At 49.5% G+C, this 23,479-nt stretch overlaps 1 protein-coding gene across 3 annotated transcripts in view; it reads right to left on the bottom strand.

Annotated features, from left to right (window-relative positions):
• Positions 1-4,748: 4,748 nt before the first annotated feature.
• Positions 4,749-23,479, bottom strand: part of CLCN3 (chloride voltage-gated channel 3) — an 87,526-nt gene continuing 68,795 nt past the window's right edge. For 2 of the 3 annotated variants that reach the window (XM_068974696.1, XM_068974697.1), the window contains 5 exons: positions 22,426-22,971; positions 20,717-20,903; positions 17,939-18,337; positions 12,809-13,025; positions 4,749-4,965 (listed from right to left, as the gene is read on the bottom strand). In XM_068974696.1, the coding sequence (XP_068830797.1) occupies positions 4,875-4,965; positions 12,809-13,025; positions 17,939-18,337; positions 20,717-20,903; positions 22,426-22,971 (1,440 nt within the window). In that variant the 3' untranslated portion in view covers positions 4,749-4,874. Of the gene's footprint in view, positions 4,966-6,309; positions 6,386-12,808; positions 13,026-17,938; positions 18,338-20,716; positions 20,904-22,425; positions 22,972-23,479 lie in introns of all 3 variants that reach the window. The other variant, XM_068974695.1, reaches the window with a different exon arrangement.

The raw sequence follows: 23,479 nt of genomic DNA, 5'->3' as shown, positions 1-23,479 counted from the left end.
TGTGTTTCACCAGATGCAGATCCTTTTAAAACCTGACAAGACACCCCTCACCTTAAAGACTCAGAGCTCATAGTCAGATGCAAAGCAGCAAGCTGTGGATGGGCCACAGACCTGTTAGCAGCGCTTCCCCGCTGAGGTCACCTGGCTCACCCCCATCTTGTAGGACCAGCTGGGCCTGCCCACGGAACTCTCAAGTTACTGTGTCGCTGCCTCCTGAGTTGCGAGACCTGGAGTCTTCAGGACGGCAGGAGCAGGACACACTCCCGGGGAGGCCCTGCAGTCACACGAGCCTCCAAATGGACGTGTGCCTGGTGAATGAACACGGTGCCTCTCACTTGGTGCCAGGGGGAGTCTCTCCCGCACTGCCAGGGGAATGCCCTGAAGACACGCCCGCCAGTCACAACTCCCCTCAGCTGCAGCCCATGTCTGGCCGCTGAGACGCAGCAGACGGCGCCTCAGTCCCATCCAGGATTGGCCCGTGCTGACAGAGGGCCCAGGCTCTGATGCAGTCCCTTCCTTGAGCTCTACCTGCAGGTCCCAGGCGCGTCTGAAGGCCAGGCGCGTCGTATTAAAAACCCGACACTGTATAGGGTGTTAAAACATAGTCTAACCTTTGAAGCAGCACTTGAGCTCTTTCCACAGATTTAATTTCTAAGGTCCTTGTTAATATTACAGAAGTATTTAGAAATAGTTGTTAATGCATTTACCTTAATCATCTCAAGTGTACCTTCCATTAAAACAACACAAGCTGGCTAGAAATTCTCGATTCCTTTAACCGTGCTGCTTGTTGATACAACCACCTCAAATTTAAGTTTTCTAAATTTGCCTTCTTGTGATTCAGTAATACAGATTTCAACAGGATTGCTTATCAAGGAATAAATGAAAGGGGAAAAAAAAAATTCAGCTTACCATCCATTCCTCACACACCTGTGTGCTCATCATCATAAGGCTTGGTATATCAGAACCGAAACAGGGTTTGGGCACCAGTGCCAAGAACATGGCAGTTACAACGTGAAGACTACAGCTATGGGCAGGGCTTCCTGACAACAGGTTTGTGAAGACACTTCCAGGCTCCACGCCCAGCAGCTGTGTCCGAGAGCTGGCCTTCCAAGGACTGAGACTTGGTCATTCAAGAGCGAGCTCCTGCCAGCCCGACACCAAACCTCCCCTTACCTCCTTCCTGCTCTGGAGGCCTGGTCCTTCGAAATCTCACCAGACATTTTCAGGTCCTTTCCAGCGGCCGCTGTGGCTCCCAGATGCCACCTGCCTTCCTGTTCATTTTCACCCAGTACCTGGGTTCTTTCATGAATAAAAGCAGCTTCATCCAATTTAACAAAACCATTACCCAACTCAGACCTGGCTAAGCTCACACCTGGAACTTACAAATTGTCTTCCATACAACTTCTCAAGCATGTGTAAAATGATCCGGCCAAGAAGAAAGCGGAAGCGGTGAAACCTCACCCAAGACAGTACTCCCATCTGTGTCCACACGGAGTCACCCTGTGGCACCAGTGCAGAGCCTTCTGCTCCCTGGCCCCTGCAAGTGCTGTGTATGCAGACAAGCCAGCTGACACCCCAACCCTGCCAAGCCCCTGCCCTCGTCCCTCCAGCGCCGAGACCTACCTGGTGTCCTCACCTGCCAGTGGGTCCCACCTGGGGACAGGAGCTCCTGCCCCCACCACGGGAAGCCCTGTCAGCCCGCTGTGCACTCACACCTCACCCCACCTCGTCACCCACGACCAGCATCCCTACCCCCGAGGGGATGTCGTGCCCCTCTCCCCCCGGCTGGGGGATTTCTGCCCGGACACTGACGAGGACAGCATGAGGCTCCCCAGGATCACATAAACACATGTGCTCGACAACCGCAACACCAACTCATGACATGTACCAGCATCTGATGCTTGTGCCCAGCAGTCCCAGCAGCACACCTGGTGCTCAGTCGAGTGAACAGCAGGAGAGCAACAAAACAAGGTATCCTGGGCGTGTCAGGACCAGACTCACTCCCTGGACGCCACGGACACCGCTGCACAGTGTGTGTCTCCCCTCCCCATAGGCAGTTGTTTGCAAACCTCCGTGCTTATTCTCAGAAACACGGTCTGCAGGTGACTTACCTGTCCCCTTTGAGGTGTGTGGTCCCTGCACCCACACGCGTGCTGGTATGCACACCCTGCCGTCACCCTGGGGTCTGCCGGGTCCCCGCAACTCCTGCTTGCCAAGGACAGCACTGCCTCGCAGCCCGAGAGATGCAGGACACCCCGGGGGGCTGCACGCTGGGTGCCCCAGACACACGACACACAGCGGCCGTGACCCCGGGGCACGGTGACCGAGGGAATCAAAGGCCAAACCACACGTTGTCATATAGATTTTAATAGGTTTTCTGATTGACTCATCACAGTCACCATTTGTACTGTAATGATATGCAGCTTTACTACACTAGTATAAATAAACAGATAAATACAGCTCTAGGCAACATCGCAGATGAACAAACCAGGCATTCGTGAGTCAGAACTGAACACAATTATTAAGGAGAAGAGATGCTGACACCCTGCCCATCCTCATCATACCTTCTCAGAAAAGGCACTCCAATGAGGCTCCGCCTGCGCTCCACTGGGCCAGGCACTCCCACCGCGTGGTCTCCAACTCCCCTCGCTGGGCTGAGACGCAGACACACCCAACATACCAAAAGGAAAAGTGGAATGCAGTGACAGACACAACCACGAGCGCGCTGGAGGCACAGCCTGCCCCCTGCATCTCAGCAGCAAGGGCACACACCGAGGAGAGAATCGGCATCCGCCCAGGATGTCAATGTGAAGCAGGACCCAGAATCGGAAAAGAAACGAGGGAGACAAAACACACCACGTGTCACGCCACGTGTGACGCGGTGCGGCCACAGAGCCCGCACGCTCACTGGGCCTTGGGCAAACGCATGGACGAGAGGTTGGGAGGAGACCAGCTGACCGTGGTTCAGGAAGGGCCGTCTCCACAGGCTGGGAAGCAAGTGCGGAGGCGGCCGGAAGGAGGAAACAGGACAAAACACTAACTGCAGGCAGAGCAAAGCTCAGGTGTCGTGGAATTCCCAACGTCTGCTCACCTTTCAATGGTCGTTCTAATATGGCTTTGAGATCTTATAAATCCTCAGCATCATAAAGATCTTCTGTGATCTCCCAGACCTTACAGGTTTATTAAGAATCAAGAGGGGAACAATCACTTCCAAAATATAAAAACAGCTCATTGCAAGATGTGTTTCAGAAAAATGTCTGTCTCTAAAAATTCATTTTGCCTCCCAAGATGCATAATCCAGAATTTTCAGGCCAGTGCTTCAAGTGAACTGCCTTTGCTGATGTGAATTGAGACCATGATTAAGACAGGTTATTTTCCAAAACCCCAAATTCCAAACACATCCAGTACATTTCCAGCCCACTGTGCAAAAAAGTGCAGCGTGGATGCAAAATGTCACTGGACACCTGGACATGACCTCCAAGATTCACAAGTTCTGTTCAGACCAACATTTTAACTGCTACCTCTGCCATTCTATTTTCTGTTTTCTTTAAGGTTAACACTATTTAGCTTTTAATCTGTGAAGCGATACATAGTGTTTCAGCTTCCAGTTAATGAGTCAAAATGGACAAGCCGGAAACACAACCCAGAGGATGGCAGTGAGATGAGAAAAGGTTTCCGTACACGTGTGATCACAAAGAAACAACCACACCACATCTTAGACCCTCGTTCCCACTGTAAACTTTGTTCATATCTCCATATTTCTAAGTCTGAGTTAGTCTATAAAAATCACATTAAAAAGGTAAAAGTATTTAAGTGTGATATTAACTGATCTGTATTTTATAAATTTTAATCCATAAAAATATAAATAAGAATGGTAAATTTTTAAGAAAGAAATATACATTTAGTGCAAGTTATGAATTACATTTTTTCTTCAGTGTCAGCAGTAAAATACCTTAAGGAAAGGGAAAAAAAAATCAGACTGATCTAATTTCAAGAAAAAGAAGATTCCAGTGTTTAAACATGCGACTCATAGCAGGTGCAGCCCGACACAACACTTCCTTCTTGTCACTATCAAAGCAGCAGCATTTCCTTACGCTCAATGGTAACTTGTGTTATAGGAGTTTTAGAAACAGAAAAATCTGCGTTAAGACCAGTTCACATTATCCATCAAGTCAGAGAGGGTGAGAAAAGCAAGAAGAAAACTGTCCATCCTTACCAGTCAAGTCCCCTGTGGTGGATGCTGAACCCCTCCCCCCGCAGAGCTTCCGCGGCGCCTCGCCCCAGTTGTGGTACCGGGCTTGCCCCAAGCACCTCGTGTGAGGACACAGCACCCACTCCCTCCCTGTGACGAGACCCCGGTACGACCACGCACATCTCAATATGAGAAAGGACTGCTCCCCAAGTGCACACCACTCTCAGAGGCTTGGTGACAGCTCGCGGGGGAGGGGAGAGGAGGAAGAAGCTTGTCCGGAATGTAGAAAGGTAATGCTTTACCTGTACGGTTCAGGAGTTAAACACAATAGTTTTGATTAAAAAAAGGGAGGGGGAGGGGGCAAGACCTTGCAGTCTTAAGAGATGGCTCAATTCAGAGGGACCCCTTCTGACACGGGGACTGCTGGCCCCTCTGCAGGGCCAGAAAGGGCGGGGTCGGGTCGGGGCCGCCTCCAGGGCTGAGCGCACGGCTGGGTCGGCCCCGCGCTGCTCGCACGGCGGGGAGGCCCGGCCGCCTCTGCCGCCCCTCACCCCACCACAGCAGCCTCGGCAAACCCGCCGCAGGAGCCCGCCGCCGCCGGTCCTGCCTCCGGATCAGAGCGAGCTGCTGCTGAGCAGGCAGGCCTCCTCCCCGTCCTCCTCCCCCTCCTCCGCCGCGGGGCTCAGTTGAACATGATGGAGGCGGGGTCTTGGTTTGCCGTCTGGGCCATATGACGGAGGATGTCTTTTTTTGTGATGATACCAAGGAGGCGTCTGAAAAGGACAAGCAGAAGGTTGCCGTTAAAAGGAAGGGAAAGGAGAAGCTAAACCTATAGCTAAATCCTTTCGGCTGACAGAAGGAGCGCAAAGCAATCAGCCCGAGTCTGTATTTTCAAAAAGCCTCTTGGTCAAGTAACTCAACACCCAGCAGCCATGCTCGGAGGTATCGGGCATGTGCCGCTAACCGCTCAGTATCCCTGCCCTGAGACTGAGCACCGGACCGCGGAGGCGGAGCCTGAGCCACGTGAGCAGCGCGTGAGCGAGCAGAATGCACCAGGGGCGCTGAGCCCAGCTGAGGAGGACAGCGCCTTCCCACCAACCCGAGAGAGAGGAGAACGTAATGACCAAGTCCCCTTTAGAGTGCACTTTTCCTTACAGCCGAAATTAACTGTCTAAAGAAACTGATTTAAAGAGCGCCCAGCTGTATGCCAAATCTTCATGAAAGCACATACAATTCAGGTAAAATGCACTTAAAATGGTCAACACAGAATTTCAATCCCAAACTTCAGAATCCCAAGAATAAATCTCTAGGATGACCCAAGTTACTACAGTCATCAATGCCTTCCTTTTCTGATTTTAGTCAAAAAAGGTACAGTGCTTTTATGAAAGTCTGAGGTAACGCTTACATTAAAAGATAGGTTAAAAAAAATCAAGAAGCAGTCCTAGAAGATTACAGATGAAGCAGAAAGCAGAAGGGATGAGTAGTTACTTATTTTTCTGGCCAGTGGTTTCTTCAAAAAGGATGCATGGAGATCAGTGCTGGACTGAAGTCTACAGGGACAGGCCTCACGAAGCGGTAAAAACCACAGGCAAAAGAGCCCAGCGTGAGACTGCCAGAGCCAGACAACTTGTCAGAGAACTCGAAATCCTCTTTAGTCACAACTCCACTGGGACCCACGGCCAGGTACAGTCACCACACATGACCCTCAGCCGCTGCCCACACTCTAGAAACAGCCTATAGAGGGTGCTGGAGGCCAGGCCCCGGGATCTGAGGGTGTGCGGGGCGGGTGGGCCGCTGAGCTGGGTAACACCACGTGTGCACATGTGGGGTTAGACTCCCCACGACACAGCCAAGACCAGGGAGGAAAGACAGGGACAGGCTTGGGGGGGGCTCCTGGGTGGAGTGGGGTATCTGCTGCAGGACTGTACCGACCACACTGCCTACAGTCCTAAAGCCAAGGAGAGGCTCTGGGGGCCAGGAGGTGGGCCTGCTGCTTCCCAGGGCAGGGTGTGCACACACCCCCACGGGAGGAGGAGGAAAGGTCTAGCTAGCCTGATGGGGGAGGCACGGGCACGGAGCCACCCCCCGCCCGGTCTGGGGAGCAGCCGCGTGATCACCAGGGGCTCGGCGTGCCGCGTCAGCTCCTCCAGGTGCGCTACCATGTTCTTCTTGGTGATGATCCCCAAGAGGCTCCTGCAACAGACCACGTGATGCTAATGACTGCGGGGGACTCGGGGAGGGGGTCCTACCATCATGATACAGAGGGCGAGAAAGAGCTAAAACGTGAAGGGCTTCAGAAAACTACACACAGAAGTGCTATGGAACCCCAGGTACCACTGCATTACTTCTGCTGGCTTTTGCATGTGATGTGATCCTACTTTAAATACTGGTAGGCAGCTGTCCTTCTTAAGTTAAAAATCAAGATTATTAAAAAAAAAAATCAAGATTATAAAAGCTCAAAATGAAGATGACTCCAAAAAAATTTCAAAGAAATGCCATCAGTACAGAGCTGCACAACTCTTAACTGTAACTTCATGTTCTTTCCACAGAGGAAAGTGCTTCTCATTCCTCAAGGGCCAGCCCCCAGCCCTCCTCACTGCATCCACCTTTACAATGGAAGTCAATAAATTCAACTCCAGTCTATGAGGGCATACACAATGGGTGCTGAGAGCCTTAAAAATCTTTCATCTTTAAATTCTGGAAGCCCCTCCAGCACACCCTGCAGGGTGACGGACACCCTGCCATCTGGCTAGGTCAGTTCTGTGTCGCACCGCCTCAGACCACCCAGGCTTCCTGAAGAACGAACGTCAGCAGGGGACCTGCTCAGTCAAGAGCTCTGGGCCCACAGGAGGCTGCTTGTACAGCGGTCAGTCACGGGGCACGGAAGGCCCCTGGGGAGGGATGAGCAGGAAGCAGGCAGGGAAGGGACTAGGAGAGGCAAAAAATGCTTCTTTGCAAATGTCTTTTCATCTTTTACAACGATGCACTTATCCTTAAGAACAAAGACAAGCTGAACAGTTCTCAGAGCGTGGGAGCACGTCTCCCTCCAATAGCTCAGAACATGCCCCACATAAAATAAGCACCCACTCAGTTCTAAGAGAAACAATCACCAATTCACCTGCATATATAGTTGGAATCAAGAAAAGTGAGCATCTTGACATTAAGTAAAAGAACCCCAGTTTAATTCTTACTCGTTCTTCTCTGCCCAATTACATACAATGATTAATTTCAGCTACTAAGTTAGTAAGCTCTGCCAAACCTCGTGGTACGCAATGAATTTATTAAGGACAAAATGGCAAACATACATTTATAAAGTAATCTTTGTATTTACAAAGTAACAGCCATAAAAGGAGGAAATACATATGTTTCCTCTCTTTAGTTACTGGAGAAAAGAGTAATAAGGACAAACTCAGTATTGCTTTATTAATTTCAGAAGTCTAGGGGAAATCAATGCAAAATCTGACTCCGGTAAAAGATGATTTTGTTCCTTGGGGCGCACAACGCTGTAAGAGCAATAAGGCTCGACCAGCACCCTGCCCCAAGGTATCTGTGTCCAGAAACACCAGGCCCAGCAGCCCCTCTGCCCCCCAGCTTCCTCCCTCAAAGGTGCACGTTTGGAAAACCACGTTTACTGTCCGCCCCGTGTGCGAAGCTCCACAGTAAAGAAACCTCTACAGCATCTGACCCAACACTTTCCTGACCCACATGGCCGCAGAACTCATTCTGAGCAGGTCCTGTGAACGTCCTGCTGGCTCCACCGAAGCTGAAGGACTCTGAGACTCTGCTTATCAGAACACGAAACATGGGCAAGACCCGCCCAACCTCGTTCTCTCCTTCCATTTGCAGGTCTGTGCTCCTCAAGTCTTCTTCCCCCAAACACACAGCTGTTCCCACCGCTAAGGACTCAGTATGGAACCGCAACGTGTTGACCACGAGACTCTCCACTAAAATGCAGAAGACGCGCACTCTTCTTATATCAACCTATTTTCCTTGAAGGACAAAAATAAGGAAAAGGTAATCATGGCACCTCCCACCCCAAGCTCTCTTATGAAAAGGCAGGCTCAAGCTAGAACCTGAGCTGTCCGCCCTGACCAGCGCCCCCCACTTCACTCCTCTCTAGCACCTGTGCCGCTCAACAACCTGGCACAGTCAGCGGAGTGCATGGTGGTGATGAGCGCCGCGGCCTGTGACGTGCTTCAGCAGGACTGCACCAGGACACGCCCACTGGTCACGACTTGGGAGGACCAGCCACGGGAGGCACAGAGAGCAACACGGAGCAGGTCAGAGTTGAGGACGACCTGGCCTGGCTTCCGACTGCGCCGTTCATTACTAAAGGGACCCCCACTCGTAAGGCTTTCGAAAAGGTACTCCATTTAGCGTCTACTTATTAAGCTTAACAATGAAGTTTGGTACCATTATTCTTTAGACAACCCTAAACAAAAGAAAACAGCTGTTTTGCTGACATACATCTCTTTCCCCATCAGTATCTGTGATATCTGATCATCCAACGCCCTGCCCATCATTGAAGATAAGCCTGAGGGTAAAACCGCCTGGCACACCAGATATGAACCTGGAGGCTGCACACCAAACAGACCTGCTTGGCCGACAGCCATTTATCTTTCATCAGTTGTAAAATAATGTAACATAAAATCCAGATTTCTGACGACACATCAATACCTACAAGATATGCCCCAACTAAACAAACCCAGGGTTCCACTGTCACGTGACAGCCGACAAGCAGCTCACCCCAGTCCCCAGCCTTCCTGCCCCAGCCTTTCTGGAGCCTGCTTCTCTCAACCTCACTCCAGCTGATGCCTGTTAACTGGAGGAAACCACAAGTGGGAGGATTTCCCCTACTTCCTCATTTCCCTATGGTTACACTAAAATAAATGGGACAAAACTAATCCTTAGAAAACTTCAAAAAGTCTCATTTTAGGGAAGGGATTTAAGAGGAAAGCTGTGAGAATCTGCTTTTCTCCCCCACAGTGAGTTGGAGAGGAGAAAAAATCTTAATTTGAGGCAACTAATCATGAACATGAAAAGTACACAAATCAACTAATATTTGCAGAAAACCAACCATGTGCAAAATTTAGTGCCTAATACCCTAGAAGGCCAAACCATATGCCTATAGCTACATAAACTCATGGTCCGATGCCATGACTCCTCAAGTATGAGGCACATAAACCAACCTTAGCAGTCCACTCAGTCATATTTGACAACTAGTTACTAAGTCAAAATGAGTCAACTCAGTCATCATATATATACACGCACAAACATGGCTTTTCAAACATGGGATGCTGGTTTAAAAACTAAAATTCAAACATTCAAATGCAGCGATATCACTATGTGATAAACAACAGAAACTGGAAATGTCATCATGTCACACATGGGACCATGAGATTCTTTATACTGAAAAGAGACACTTCAAAACATGAGCACTTTAATATTGAAGGTAAATTATTTTATAGGACAATATGAAAATATCTATTAAATTTTCAATGCATTAACTTTCAAACTTTTCACTTTTAGGACTTTATTCTTCAGATCAGTTTTGTTCAGTCACTCACTCGTGTTGACTCTGTGCAACCCCATGGACTACAGCATGCCAGGCTTCCCTGTCCATCACCAACTCCCGGAGCTTGCTCATGCCCATCAAGTCGGTGATGCCATCCAACCATCTCATCCTCTGTCATCCCCTTCTCCTCCTGCCCTCAATCTTTCCCAGCATCAGGGTCTATTCCAATGTGTCAGTTCTTCATATCAGGTGGCCAAAGTATTTGAGCTTCAGCTTCAGCATCAGTCCTTCCAATGAATATTCAGGACTGATTTCCTTTAGGATGGACTGGTTGGATCTCCCTGCAGTCCAAGGGACTCTCAAGAGTCTTCTCCAACACCATAGTTCAAAAGCATCAATTCTTTGGCGCTCAGCCTTCTTCACAGTCCAACTCTCACATCCATACACGACTACTGAAAAACCATAGCTTTGACTAGACGGACCTTTGTTGGCAAAGTACTGTCTCTGTTTTTCAATATGCTCTCTAGGGTGGTCATAGCTTTTCTTCCAAGGAGCAAGCATCTTTTAATTTCATGGCTGCAGTCACCATCTGCAGTGATTTTGGAGTCCAGGAAAATAAAGCCTGTCACTGTTTCCATTGTTTCCCCATCTATTTGCCATGAAGTGATGAGACCAGACGCCATGATCTTAGTTTTTTTAATGCTGAGTTTTAAGCCAGCTTTTTCACTCTCCTCTCTCACTTTCATCAAGAGGCTCTTTAGTTCTTCGCCATAAGGGTGGTGTCATCTGCATATCTGAGGTTACTGACATTTCTCTCAGTTATATCTCCTTGCTTATTCTTCAGCTATGCATATGTAAATTAGTGCATATGAATGTTCACTGAATATTCTTTGTAGAGAATAGTTACAGTCAACTAGAAGGCAGGACAATGAACTGATGATAATCCTTGGTAAGGCTGTAAGCTCTCGGCATCCCGCCCACCATCATTTGCTCACTGTTATCACACTGACTACTACGTATTTCCTGTTCTCCCCTTTCGTGAGCAGTATTATTGTGGTGGTTTTGTTATTTCTCATCAATGCAGCCTGAGGGCATCTGAACCAGAAAACTTGCCCTTTGGTTTCCAGCACAGTGAACATTCCTTCAAGGCTAAAGACACTTTGGACTATGAACATCAAGCCGGATGCAGTGGCTGAGGAAGACCATGGAGCTCTTTCTTAAGAAGGATAAGGGTTACGATGTGGCAGGAAGGGTGTGTACAGATGAGTATTTTAGTCGCCCAAGGAGTCTAGACTACCTGATGTCAATTCTCAACCTTTCCATTCTTAGCACAGTCTTAGAGTTTTAAATATTAAATTATGCAACGATGCTTGCATCTAGAGGCCACGTGGCACCATTCTGGTGGGCAACATGTAAGCGGAAGTTGCAGGGTAGGTCTCTGTGGAGAACTCCTCGGAGGAAGAGCCGACAGAGACGGCACCAGTAAGCCTGCAACACCCTGAGCTGACCAGCCATCCTGCAAGCTCAGAGCAACCACAGAGAGCCAAGGAAGCCCCAGGGACTTTGTTCTGGACACCCCGAACCCACCACCATTCCCAGCAACTACCTGTACCTGGATTCTATCATATAATAAAAAGAAAACCCTTATCTTGAAAAAAACAAAAAGAGAACTCCCTGCCCTTGATCAAGAGCTCATCCCTCCATCGATTCCTCCCTGCTTCCTGGAGTTATCTTCAGTGGCTGCTGCTGCTGCTGCTGCTAAGTCGCTTCGGTCGTGTCCGACTCTGTGAGACCCCACAGACGGCAGCCCAGCACAGTGCAAATATTAGCCATGAGTCACGCTCTCTAGCTTCTTTTTGTATTCCAGACCCTTACGGGCTAATACATTGTCCAAGAAATCGAGGCGCTTTCCTGGTGGCCCAGTGTTGAAGACTCTACTGCCAATGCAGAGGGGATGGGTCCCATCCCTGGCACATACCGCACGGTACGGCCAAAACAAACAAACAACAGAAATCACAAAGAAAGAGACGGACTCTACTGGTCAACAATCACATCAGACAGCAAGAGGCAGGACTTCTGAGCTGGGAGGCTACTGCTCCCTGGACTCCCTGTGCTGACCACGGGCCTGGGCAGAGCTTCCGACATGGATGACCACCTCCATCCAGAGGGGCCGCGGGGGCGCTGCAGCCGGAGGCGCCCTCCTCCTGCCGTCCCCTAGAGAGGGCCTGCCTGTTCTGTCTGTGCAGGATGGCTGTGGGACAGCCGGGTCCTCCCGTGTGCACTGTCTCCAGCAGTCTCACATGGTGTGGGGAAACTGCCCCGCCTCGCTGTCCTCAGCCTTCAGGTGCGGGCTCCGAGCAGAAAGAACAGCGTGGTGGGAACCAGGGGGCCGGAGAGAAAGGGCGGCAGGGAGGCACACCGCAGGCCCGGGAGCGGGGAGCAGCGCCAGGCAGCAGGCTGGCGCCAGGGCCAGAGGCGCAGTGTCTCCCTGCTCCCCAGCTCCCACCAGACCATGCTTCCCCAAACTCCCACGTGGAGAAGCACGGCCAGGGTATGTGCGAAGGGCAGAAAAACCAACGTGTGCATTTAAATACGTAAGTGTTTATCTGCCAGCACCGTATTCACAGGATTTGCAGATGGAGACTGTAGAAAAATGGAAACAGAGCATCTGCAAAAGGCTTTCAGCTAATCCACCAACTTGGTCTAATTATACACAATTTCCCTCGCCACACAATAAATCAAATAGTAAACAGCCAGCTATTCAGAAAGTTGTTACTGTCCTAGAGACAGACACTCTGACTATGAAATATCTCCAAGAACAGGCCGCTGCAGCGCTCCATGCAGCAGGGTCCACTGCTCTCCAAGAAGGGACCCGTCAGCTTGGAGGCCCCCAGGCCCTCCGCGACCCCCTAGGGCACATCGCCTCCCTGCAGCCCTGAAGTGCTCCTGGTTCAGCAGGGACCTGGCAGTCGACACTTCGCCCACGCTTGGTAAGTGGGATTTTGAGGGGCTAATCGCGAACGGCAGACCTCCCCTGGGGGCCTGACTGGGCTCCCCTCACCCGACCCCGAGGGCCCCGCACGGGAGGGGGACACACCTACCCGTTGTGTGTGACGAGGCACTGGCGCAGGCCCAGCTTCCGGAAGATGTCCACCACGATCTCCATGGGTGTGTGGTCTGTCACCGTGAACGGGCTCATGTCCAGGATGCTGCGGAGCTTCAGTGGCCGGGGGCTCTCGGCCGGCAGGGACGGGGTGTGCTGCGCAAAGCACACACGTGAGCTGCCCACAATCCCCTCCTGCTTTTTCCGGGCACTTTCTGCAGAGACAGAGAAGACCACCCATTACACACTGACAGGGTTCCTTCTGTTTTAATGGCGACCTGCTTATTCACAAACTTAAAATGATAAACAAACATATCCTTTTGACCTCTTCATTTTTTCCTCTCTTCCTAACCAAGAAAAAAACCCACTGAAAAGCTATTTCGCGATCTCCTGTACCCAACAGAATCAGAATCCACTAATAACAAATCATCTTTGTGCAAATAAAATATTTTTGGTGTAATCATTAGCACAGCATGATTTTCGTTGCTGCTGTCTAACTCTGACGGACCAGGAAGCGTGCTGGGACCAGGAGACTTGACACCTGCACAAGCAATGAGACAGCGCTCACTAAGGGAGCCTCCCGTCCAGGGCCCGCCCTCGCTGGATCCACAGGGAACTCCAGCCTCCTGCCAGGACCGCACTGTCTGTCCCCTGCTGTGAACCAGCTAGTTCGTTCTCTTTTCTGGCATTCAAGCTTAATGCTCCCAGTGAGCCATGAGGTGCAGTGAAACTATTCATAGAGTCACATTCCTGAAGGACACTGGGCAACTTTCAGGGCTTATCTGTGAAGACAGTGAATTCCTGCTCCTGGGGCCCCACTGCCGGTGCTCCCGCCTCGTGTCTGCTTCCTCTGCCACCTCTCAGTGTGCAAGACAGGACGTGGCCGGGAGGCAGAGCACTGCCGACGAAGGACGCAGACCACGGGGCGGGAGGAGGAAACCCACAAAAGGGAGCGCATACTCAGGGAAAACGAAAACGCTCATGTTCCTGCTGCTGAGTCAGTGTGAATTCAAACCTGTGTACACATTTGGTATCTGTCACACTGAACATTATTTTGAAGAGAAATTTTGCTACAAAAACATTTAAACAAACATACTAAGCATCAGTCCTGTGTGAACAGTGAGCAAAGTTCGTAGACACAAGCTGCAACCCTTTCCACTCCTTCCGATCACTAAGGCCTGGCTTCACCGTGCGGTAACGCCCAGCGGGGTTCTAACACTGGGCTCCCGAACACACCTTGAAAGCATGAGGAAGACACAGGGGAGGAGAAAGCCCCTCAGCAACTGACATAAATGACTTCAGAAAAATGCTTGTTGAGCTGTTGTCCGCTCAAGGAAGCATCAGGTTACTGGCCCATCATGAATGACAGTCATTCCGAGTGCTTTATAAAGCTAACCCCAATGGTCAACCTGAAACCTTAACTGAGCACATATTATACCATCAGTGCAACAAGCAGACAGAATGCGTAAATATACATCCAACGATAAAACAATCCCAGAAGAGTTTAGAAAAACGCTATCGATGACTGTAATTCATTTACTTTTTTCCTGGAACTATGGGCCTTTATACCTGCACAAGCAAGGAGACAGCCCTTACTACGGGCCCCAGAGGCCCGCGCCTAGGCAGTCCGTCTGGGACTCTAATGTGCTGTCTGAAGAACACCACTTTTATATGAAGGCCGGCATTTCTGACACAAGCACACTTACTGAACACGTACTCAGTGCCAGGACACCTCCTAGATTTGGTTTTTGGAAAAAAAAAAAAAGTTCTTGAATGTCATTCAAGGCCTTTGAAGCAGAATTGACCTGAGTCTTGACAGGACCCCCTTTTCAAGGAGTGCATGGAGATGTAGAGTTACACTTCCAGGAGGAGGCGGACTTGCATTAATTTAGGAAGCAAACGGGTCTCTCTATTCAGAGCATGGTGTTTCAGCTACCTGAGCAGGTACAAGGCTCATTTGAACTCCTACAGAGAGACACAAGGGACTGGTCAAGGTACCAGCGTTCGGATTCCTGAGTAAGCACCATTTCACGGTCTGGGGTTGGTGACCCTGCTGTGGGGAGAGCCTGAACAGGGCCTCCCCCGGGTGCGCTAAAGCTTTACTCGGCACAGAAGCCCCTGAGGGGGCGGGAGAGCCGAGCGGCGAGGGGGCAGCCTGCCCCGGTGCCCGCACCTCTCTGACCCTGGGCACTCTGTCCACGGCATTCAAGTTCTCACACATGCACAGTCTCCCTGTAAAACCCACAGTTCCTAGGACACAAAAGGAAAGGAGCAGGCCCACTTTTACACCCTAAGGTGGAAAACAGAAAAGACAATTCCATTCACTCTAGAAGTACTGTTAAATACATGCTTCATTTTGCTTTTTATTTACTTCTTTTTTAACCTTTTGGTCGCAGCACAGGGTATGTGGCATCTAGTTCCCTGACCAGGGATCGAACCTGGGCCTCCTGAACTAGCAGCATGCAGTCTTAACCACTGGGTCACTAGGGAAGTCCTGTGCTTCATTTTAAAGAAACCCACACAACATTCAGCCTTACTAACACATCTGGACCCAAAAAGGCAGGAGGCGTTGTCTCTCCATTTGGACTAAACGTGAACACAGTAAACTGCGGTTCACTCCTCGTGAGGGCATGTGGCAGAACCACGACTTAGAGTCTGAAAATATCTTACAAAATTACACGTGTGTCGCTCTCTGACTCAACAACTCCATTTCCAGTATTTGCCCACTTCTGTGCACAGAGAAAACATCAACTGTATGAGGTTATCAGCTGTGTGAGGAAGCAGTGTTTATCGCAGCAGAAGGGAAACATCTTAAGCGTCCCTCAGTGGGAAGCTGACTTATAATCACGATGGATTCCACGGCACCTCCACCCAGTGGCGCTAAAGGTACTAAAGGTAACATGCTCTGGAGAGAGGCCCAAGAACACACCGTACAGTGGAAAAGAGGAGACACAGGGCAGCACACAATACAACCTGCTGCTGGAGAAAAGAAGGGGAAACACACACTGATGTACATGAGCTCAGAACGCTGTCTACAAAAACGGCGGAGGCAGCCCAAGTGCCTGCCTGCAGAGGTAACCGGTGACTGTGGCGTTGTGGTGAGAGGTTTTCACTGTATGCTTAACCTTCTTGAATTTGAACTTTGTGTATGTACTGTCTATACATAGACTTAAAAAAAAGTTTTAATGAAAGTAACATTAAAATGGAGAATTTATAAATAAATCTGAGGAAAAGTGGTCTTTTAAATCTTTAGTTTTCCTATCTCCAGACACAAGACAGCTCATGACTTACTCCAGCATTCTTTCTTGCTAAAGTCTTTTTAGAAGTATCTTATATAAATATATATAAACAATATATTATATCTTATATAAATATATTAAACTACATACTATATCTTACATAAACTACATACTATAGTTTATATAAATATACATAAACTACATATTACATCATATATAATATGTTGTTTATAACATAAAAAATCTAGTGCACAGGTCCATTTTTCCCAAAAACTAAAACTTCAGCAAAACATATGTGCATCAACATTTAAGGTATGGTACAACAGAACACAACGTAACCAAGCTTTCTGACAACAGGGTTTGATAACTCACAGACCTAAGGCACCCCAAGTCCCTGAAGCCTGTCATGCCAATATTTTCTTTCCCAAGACAGTAATAAAAAATATTTTAAAATATATCCACAGAATCAATGGGAGTACAAATAATTCTTAACTTCACCACCGTCTTATCTTTTAAAAACCGAGGCTTTTTCCTTTAAATTTCTAACACCAAAATTCCGACCCTTTTCTTCTTCGTTTACTATTATAGCTTACAGCGTAAAAAAGTCCTAGAAGGAAGTTCTTTTCCGGTGGCGCGTCGGCCGTGGTGGCGGCCGGGGGTGGGCGCGCCTGCGCGCAGCCCTGACGCCATACACACTGGGGACCTCACTCCATGGCCTCCAGCAGAGCTCGCAGCGCCAGGACCGCCGGGCTGCGGAGGCTTCCAGGCTCTATCTCCGCAGCTGAACTGGCTGCTCTACTGACTTCCTCTCCTGTCTGTGTGAACAGCTTTTGTAGCTGACAGCTTCCAGTCTGACATGAGAAATACTGCTCATCACACCATCCAGCCTTCCCTCGTAAATGGTGCAAGAACTCAAATACTTTACAACCCTTCTGCAGCAGCCAGAGAGGTCAGCTGGAGGGAGGCGCCAGGTTCACAGGAATGACCTTTGGGGACAGGCTGAATGCTCTGCGTGTTCAGCTCATCCTCTACTGAACACTGGGAGTGAGTATCAAAGCAACAGCTGGAGGAAAATACTCTCTGTCACCTCTGGGGGTTTGGGAAGAACAGTCAAACTGTAGAAAAGGAATCAGATTATGCAGAAGTCTTACTGGCCTCATCAATACTACAGGACTACAAGGAGAGGGGATAAATAAATTTTGGAGGAACAAAACTGGCTTCCTCCTCAGAAATGGTTTATCTCCAAAAAATAACACAGATGGCGAATGCCTTTAAACTATCAATACATTTTCAGGAATGTCAGCACAGAATACAGGAGTACTTTCTTTTTTATCGTGGCACTTAACCAAAAATAAAAGCTCAATTATCTTTTTCAATTGAAACTATATATTAAAAATTAATAGTATAAATCTAAATTCCAAAATCAAAAAAAAGCAATACCCTGTGGATTGGATATGAAACAGACCAAAGGTGATGGGATTTTCAGCAACTTGCATTCAGATAAGAGAATGTATTTAGCCGAATACCTCAACAGTTACTAAGGCCTCACAGCACTAGCTCATGTTGTTATGAAAACTGTCAACAGAACTTTTCTGGTCAAGAAGAGTCTGACTCCAGGCTTTCGAAATAATGCCAAATCAAAAGTTCAAATAATATTTAGGTGGAAAACAACCCATGGAAGCATAAGTTCCTTTCCTAAAAAAATCCTGAGATGAAGAGATACACAATATACCAGTTGCTCCCACAGACTCAACAGATTGTATTTTCCAGTTTCCCTTTCTTTCAGAAATCTATCATATATTTATATCTGGCCACCATGGTGCCCAGATGCCAGGAGCCAGTCAGAGATGGGCGTGTGTCTGTGTGTGCGGGTCTCTTTGAAGGGGTACCTATGGCGATGGTCAGGTCCCTCCTGAGGGCAAAGCCCACGAGCCTCTGCGACTCCCTGGACATGATGACGGGAAAGCCGTTGTAGCTGGTCTCGTGGATCATGTTCTCTATGTCGCCCACCGTCATGTTGTCCTGGGTCAGCACGGCCAGCGGGGGGTCGCTCCTCCGAGGCCTCATGACATCGGCAGCCAGGGTGGTGTGGGTGAACTCTTCTTTGGCATCCAGGAAGGGGTACCCATTCAGCCGGATGTGGGCTTCATAGATGCCTTCCCTCCCGAAGGCATCGCCCACCCATTTGCTGGTCATCACGGCAGCCATGAGGGGCACGATGTACTCCAGGCCTCCCGTGAGCTCAAAGACGATAACCACCAGGGACACGGTCATCCTCGTCACACCACCTGAAAAGCAGGAAGGGCCCGCGTCAGGAAGCACAGGGGCCCCACCAACCCACGGCAGCAGAACTGCTCCACGAGGCAGGTGAACCCAAACTATAAACACAACTTTGTGAAAAAGATCACGACTACTGTGATAAGATCCCGAGAAACACCCATCTTCTTTATAACATTTCAAACCTGTTATGCTTCAGATTAAAAAAAAAAACACACACACAGCTGACCAGCTAAAACGGTCTGCTGTTTCAGTTTAACACTATAATAGTGGCATAACCTCACCCCATGAAAGCTGATGGTTAATTCTTAAAACAGTTTAGTGAAGCATATCATAGCTAACTTATTTACCACCCACTTACAAATTAAACTCCTGTGGGTAGAATATTAAATTAATGCATCTGTCCTCTAAATCTCTTCAAAATGAGTGAAAACGTTTGGACACCTTGTGATTTCTGTTAATACTGTAGTACTCTCAGAAAGGCCTTCTGAACCATTCACAGTGTCCACAAGACCACCACAGGACCCCACCCTTCCCTGACCCAGGCCTCTCCACCCACTGAGCTGCCTGCCCCCCATCTCCAGCTACTCATACCTTATCTTATTACAGTCATGCTTGCCTCATTTCCAGCTGTGAAGACTTCAGGTGACCCCTAGCGCAGAAACCACCACACACTCAAAATCAAACTCCTCCTCCTCTCCAAAGAGCTCTCCACGCAACCTCCCTGAAGCCACCGCCGGGCACCACGTCCCTCCTGACAACCGAGTGGCCACTCCTGATTCATCCCTTTATTCCGGCCCCGAGACTCTCATCTCGTCCGCTCAGATTTGCTCTGCAAACCTCTGTGCAGGGGTCCCTTTCACAGCACCTTCACTCCTACCAGCCTAGCTGGCCCTCAGGACTCTTCCTCAACCTGAGTCGTTCCATCTTCCCTCCCTGACTGCAGCCCCCAGCACCTTCCATCCGCCTGACCAGCCGCATTCCCAGGCTAACCTCTCCTCGGAGCTACTTCCCCCAGGCTGCTTCTCTGCTTGGCATCCTACCAGGGGATCGCAGCCTATACAGCATCTAGCTTAACCTCGCTTTCCGTTATTAGCCTAAGGACAGAAGGCACAAAGAACCCGCTGTATGTGACATATTTGCATTATGCTATCGACGCCCCCAAGCAGTTTACAAAGCTTCTATTGTTTTTAACTACACGTACATTTTATCAGGTATTATGCTAACAGTTCTATATGCGTATCACTGTCTATAACCCCCAACAGCAAGAGACAAGTAGTTACTACTTCCATTTTGAAGAAAATAGAAGATCACGAAGTAGAGGAACTTTCGCAGAGCCCTCACGCTGCAAGCGGCAAAGCCACAACCGTGCTACAGACCTGACCGATTCCAAACACTAACTCGTCCTGATGAGAATCACACTCCTCACGCTTCGCGAGGTGCCCGCAATGCTCTCCCCTGCAACACTGCCAGTCTCTTCAGACCCCACGAATGCCAGGCCCATCATCCCAGCTCTGCTGTCTGCACACTCCTGGCCTTGTGAATCAAGTCGCCCCCTGCCAAGCCCGCGCCTCTCTCAGCACGTCCGCCCCAGCCAAGCCCCTGCTGCCCGCTCACCTCGGGGCTCTGCAACCCCCGGTGGCAGGAGGGCCTGTGCTCCCACTCCTTTCTGCGTCATTCCCCGCTTCCCCATGGCACAGATGGGCATCTGCTTCCCTAGAGGGAGCCACTCTCTCCGTCACTCTCATCTACGACACACCTGAAGATCAGTAGCTACACAATTTTAACTCACTGGGCAGAACTAAGTCGAAATACCAAGTATAACCAAATATTATAACCAAAATTATGCTGACATTTTAAATATAAAACAGTAACAATTTTTCATGTTCAAGAGGATAAGAAATAGATTCTTAGGAATTTAATGCCAGTGTTTTGCTTTTCATTAAAACAGAAGCTATCTTTTCCCTTTCTGCTATTGAAGCACCTTAAGCAGAAGCAGGCTGATAAAGAAACCTTTTACTATGGCTCACAATCATCACCACAGAGCTGGGGTGAAGGTGCTCGGAGCTCTGCTGGAGTGTGGACCCAGGAACCATGCCAGAGGTCACAGGTAAGCCAAGGAAAGAGTAAGCAACTCCTCAGACAGGACTAAACAAGCCTTGTTGTCTGAGACGTTTGCTGTCATAAAGCATCACATGGTACTGAAATGAAGTTAACCACACCTACAGTTTTGCACTAACGTGTGTTCAGGGACAGGTAAAGTGAAAACTAGTTCTGCACAGGCTGATGCCCCCGCTGGGCCCTCCTCCCTGACCCCACTACTCTCAGCCAGCCAGGCAGGCAGACACACACACACCGCCCCCCCTCCCCCCGGCCCCAAGTCTTGTTACCTAGGCATGCGGCTGCACCAACCATGGCATACAGGCCGGGGGTGATGCAGTCAGCGCCGACCTCACACCACTCCTTAAAGATGAACCAGTCGTGGTGATAGTAGGCCAGCTGCTCCACCGCGATGCCCACGATGCGGCCAGCGATGGCGCCAATGGCCATGCTGGGGATGAACAGGCCAGACGGGACCTGCGACAGGGCAGACGCTCAGTGAGGCGAGTTCTCTGTGCACCTGCCCTGCACGGGTAGTACGACCCTCCTCTCACAGGGCAGAAATAAAGCTGCAGCAAGCCCTTGGCAGCAGTCTCCCTAACAATCCCAACAACTGAGTTACAGAGTAACCAACCACCTTCTCCAGCCCAACCCAAAACATCCCCTTAGAAGGCATCAAACAGGCATCTCATTCTCCTGCACGTTAGAGCTTCAGCCAGGGTGGAGGAGGTGGGGGTCTTAGGGCCTGCTCTGTAGTGACACAGGATCCTGAGCTGGGGCTCCCCACACTGGACAGCCACGCCCTACTTCCTGGGAATCTGGTCTGCAGTACACAAGGAGGAGTTCAGGGCGTTAATCAGCTGACCTTAAAGCAGATTATCGGGGATGATGGGGAAAGGCTTTTGAAAGGTGAAAGAAAAATTTGCAGAGAATAAATTGAGAATGTGGAGATAAAACGAGATATGACCAGACACACTGGTTCTGAAGAGAAGGAAGTGGGCCATGAGCCAAGGCTCCTGGAGGCTGGAAAAGGCATGAAAACTGATTTTGCCCAGAATCTCCGTCACTCCTATGTACTTGGTAACTTCAGCCCAGCGAGATCCAATTTGGAGTTCTGATCTCTGCGACTGTATTAAATGTGTGTGATTTTGTGGTGATTTGTCACAGCAGCAATAGGAAGCTAATATGTGGCTTTAAAACATGATCACAACTCTGACACCACCCCCGAAGTAGAGAGCATGTCCTCCCAAGAACCCGGGACCTTGGTGACCATATGCAGAGAAAAAACACAGCAGGTGGCGTGCGCAGGAGACATCTTGGGCTGGGCTAGAAATGGTCCTCTTAGGACCCTCACTGTGGGGACCCTGAGCTGCCACAAGAGGCAACTACCAGCCTCATCTCCCCCATCATACCCAGGCCATCATGTAGGAAAAGCCAGAGACAGGAGACAGACAGACAGATGGACAGACAGGGCAGGAACCCTGGCGGTCCATCCCAGCCGTCGGAACCTGCTCAGCCCTGCTGCCTGACATACGGATGGCTCTGGGAGGCCTGGCCCGAGCCGTGTCTGCAGATAGCCGCAGAGCTGACCACAAACAGCCTCGCAGCTCATCCCAGCTGTCGGAACCTGCTCGGCCCTGCTGCCTGACATACGGATGGCTCTGAGATGCCCGGCCCGAGCCGTGCCTGCGGACGGCCGCAGAGCTGACCACAAATAGCCTCGCAGCTGAGTACCCCACCTGCCGAGCCAAGAGCGAGAGCACAGCGAGCAGCTCTCTTAAGCTGCTAGGTTTGGGGTCAGCCGCTACACAGCAACAGACACCGTGCTCAACAAGATATCCTAAAGAAGTCTTCTTCCCACAACTAAAAATTAAACCCCAAAGAGCTTCCTCAGCCTATATTTGTGGATCATCTTCAGATAAAACCTTTGTTTCTCTTTCCACGTACAAGTCTTGGACCCGCCACGGTTACCTCAGGATCCCCTCACATGGACACTTACCTTGATACCAAAAGTGAACACAGTCATTATGATCTTAAATATGAGAGCCAGGCACAGCTGCCATATGGCAGAGTACACCCCCAGGCCCGCGGGACGGTCGGGGATGTCGTCCACGATCTTGCTGGCATTCATGTCGTTCCTGTAGTCGCACAGGGAGGAGGACTCCAGGGGCCCGCAGTCCGTGAACAGCTCTTTGATCAGCTCGCTGGTGTTGAGCCGCGTGTACGGGTTGGGGAAGGCGACCACCGCGGTGATGGCCGCCACCACGATGACCTCGAGGACCGGGTACTTCCCGAACTTGGTGGACTTGCGGCGGCGACACCAGGCAATGTTGGCCCTGATAAAGAAGGCTCCCCAGAGCCCGCCGAACACCCCCAGGAGGATAAAGGGAAACAGTTCAAACAGGTACCATGGAGTGTGATACTCCACGTAGAAGAGGACCAGGCGGCTGTTACCAAACGGATTGATGGATCTCAGAACAAAGGCAGCCACCAAAGCAGCAAAGAACGACCTCCACAGAGTCTTCAGAGGAAAGTAATAGCTGACCTAGAAAACCAAGGGGGAAATTAATGTGGTGATTTTAGAAAACTGCTCTGATATGTTATAACTTGAGCAGTAAATATCAATGCTCTAAATTTTGCTGCAGCTAGAATTTATACATAATTCTATACATATCATGCAGTAAGAAAAACACGACTATCTTAGTAACCTTGGCTATGACACCATTGCAAATTTATAATATCGACTGATTTATAACTGTCTAATAACTATTTAAAATACCTAGCATTGTGTTATTTTTAAAGTGAGCTTCACCTCAGTTCAGTCGTGTTAGTTAAGAATAAATGTACCACCGCCACTCTTGTTAGTTCACAAAAAAAGGATTAAATTTCTCTCTTCTCTACTGAAGCAAAAAGAACGTAAACAACTGGGGGAGAAAAGTAAATTTTAAACCATTTCCGAGTCACATTTTTGTGTAAAAACTCTTAAGCACCAATGAGAGAACAAAAACAAAATATCCCCCTGAAGTGACTAGAATTATTTCCTTACACATCAA

The sequence above is a fragment of the Capricornis sumatraensis genome, chromosome 6 (genome assembly GCF_032405125.1).
Source record: "Capricornis sumatraensis isolate serow.1 chromosome 6, serow.2, whole genome shotgun sequence".
Taxonomy (NCBI): Eukaryota; Metazoa; Chordata; class Mammalia; order Artiodactyla; family Bovidae; genus Capricornis; species Capricornis sumatraensis.
Note: the sequence above shows the minus strand (reverse complement) of the source record. Positions and strands in the feature narration are given on the sequence as shown.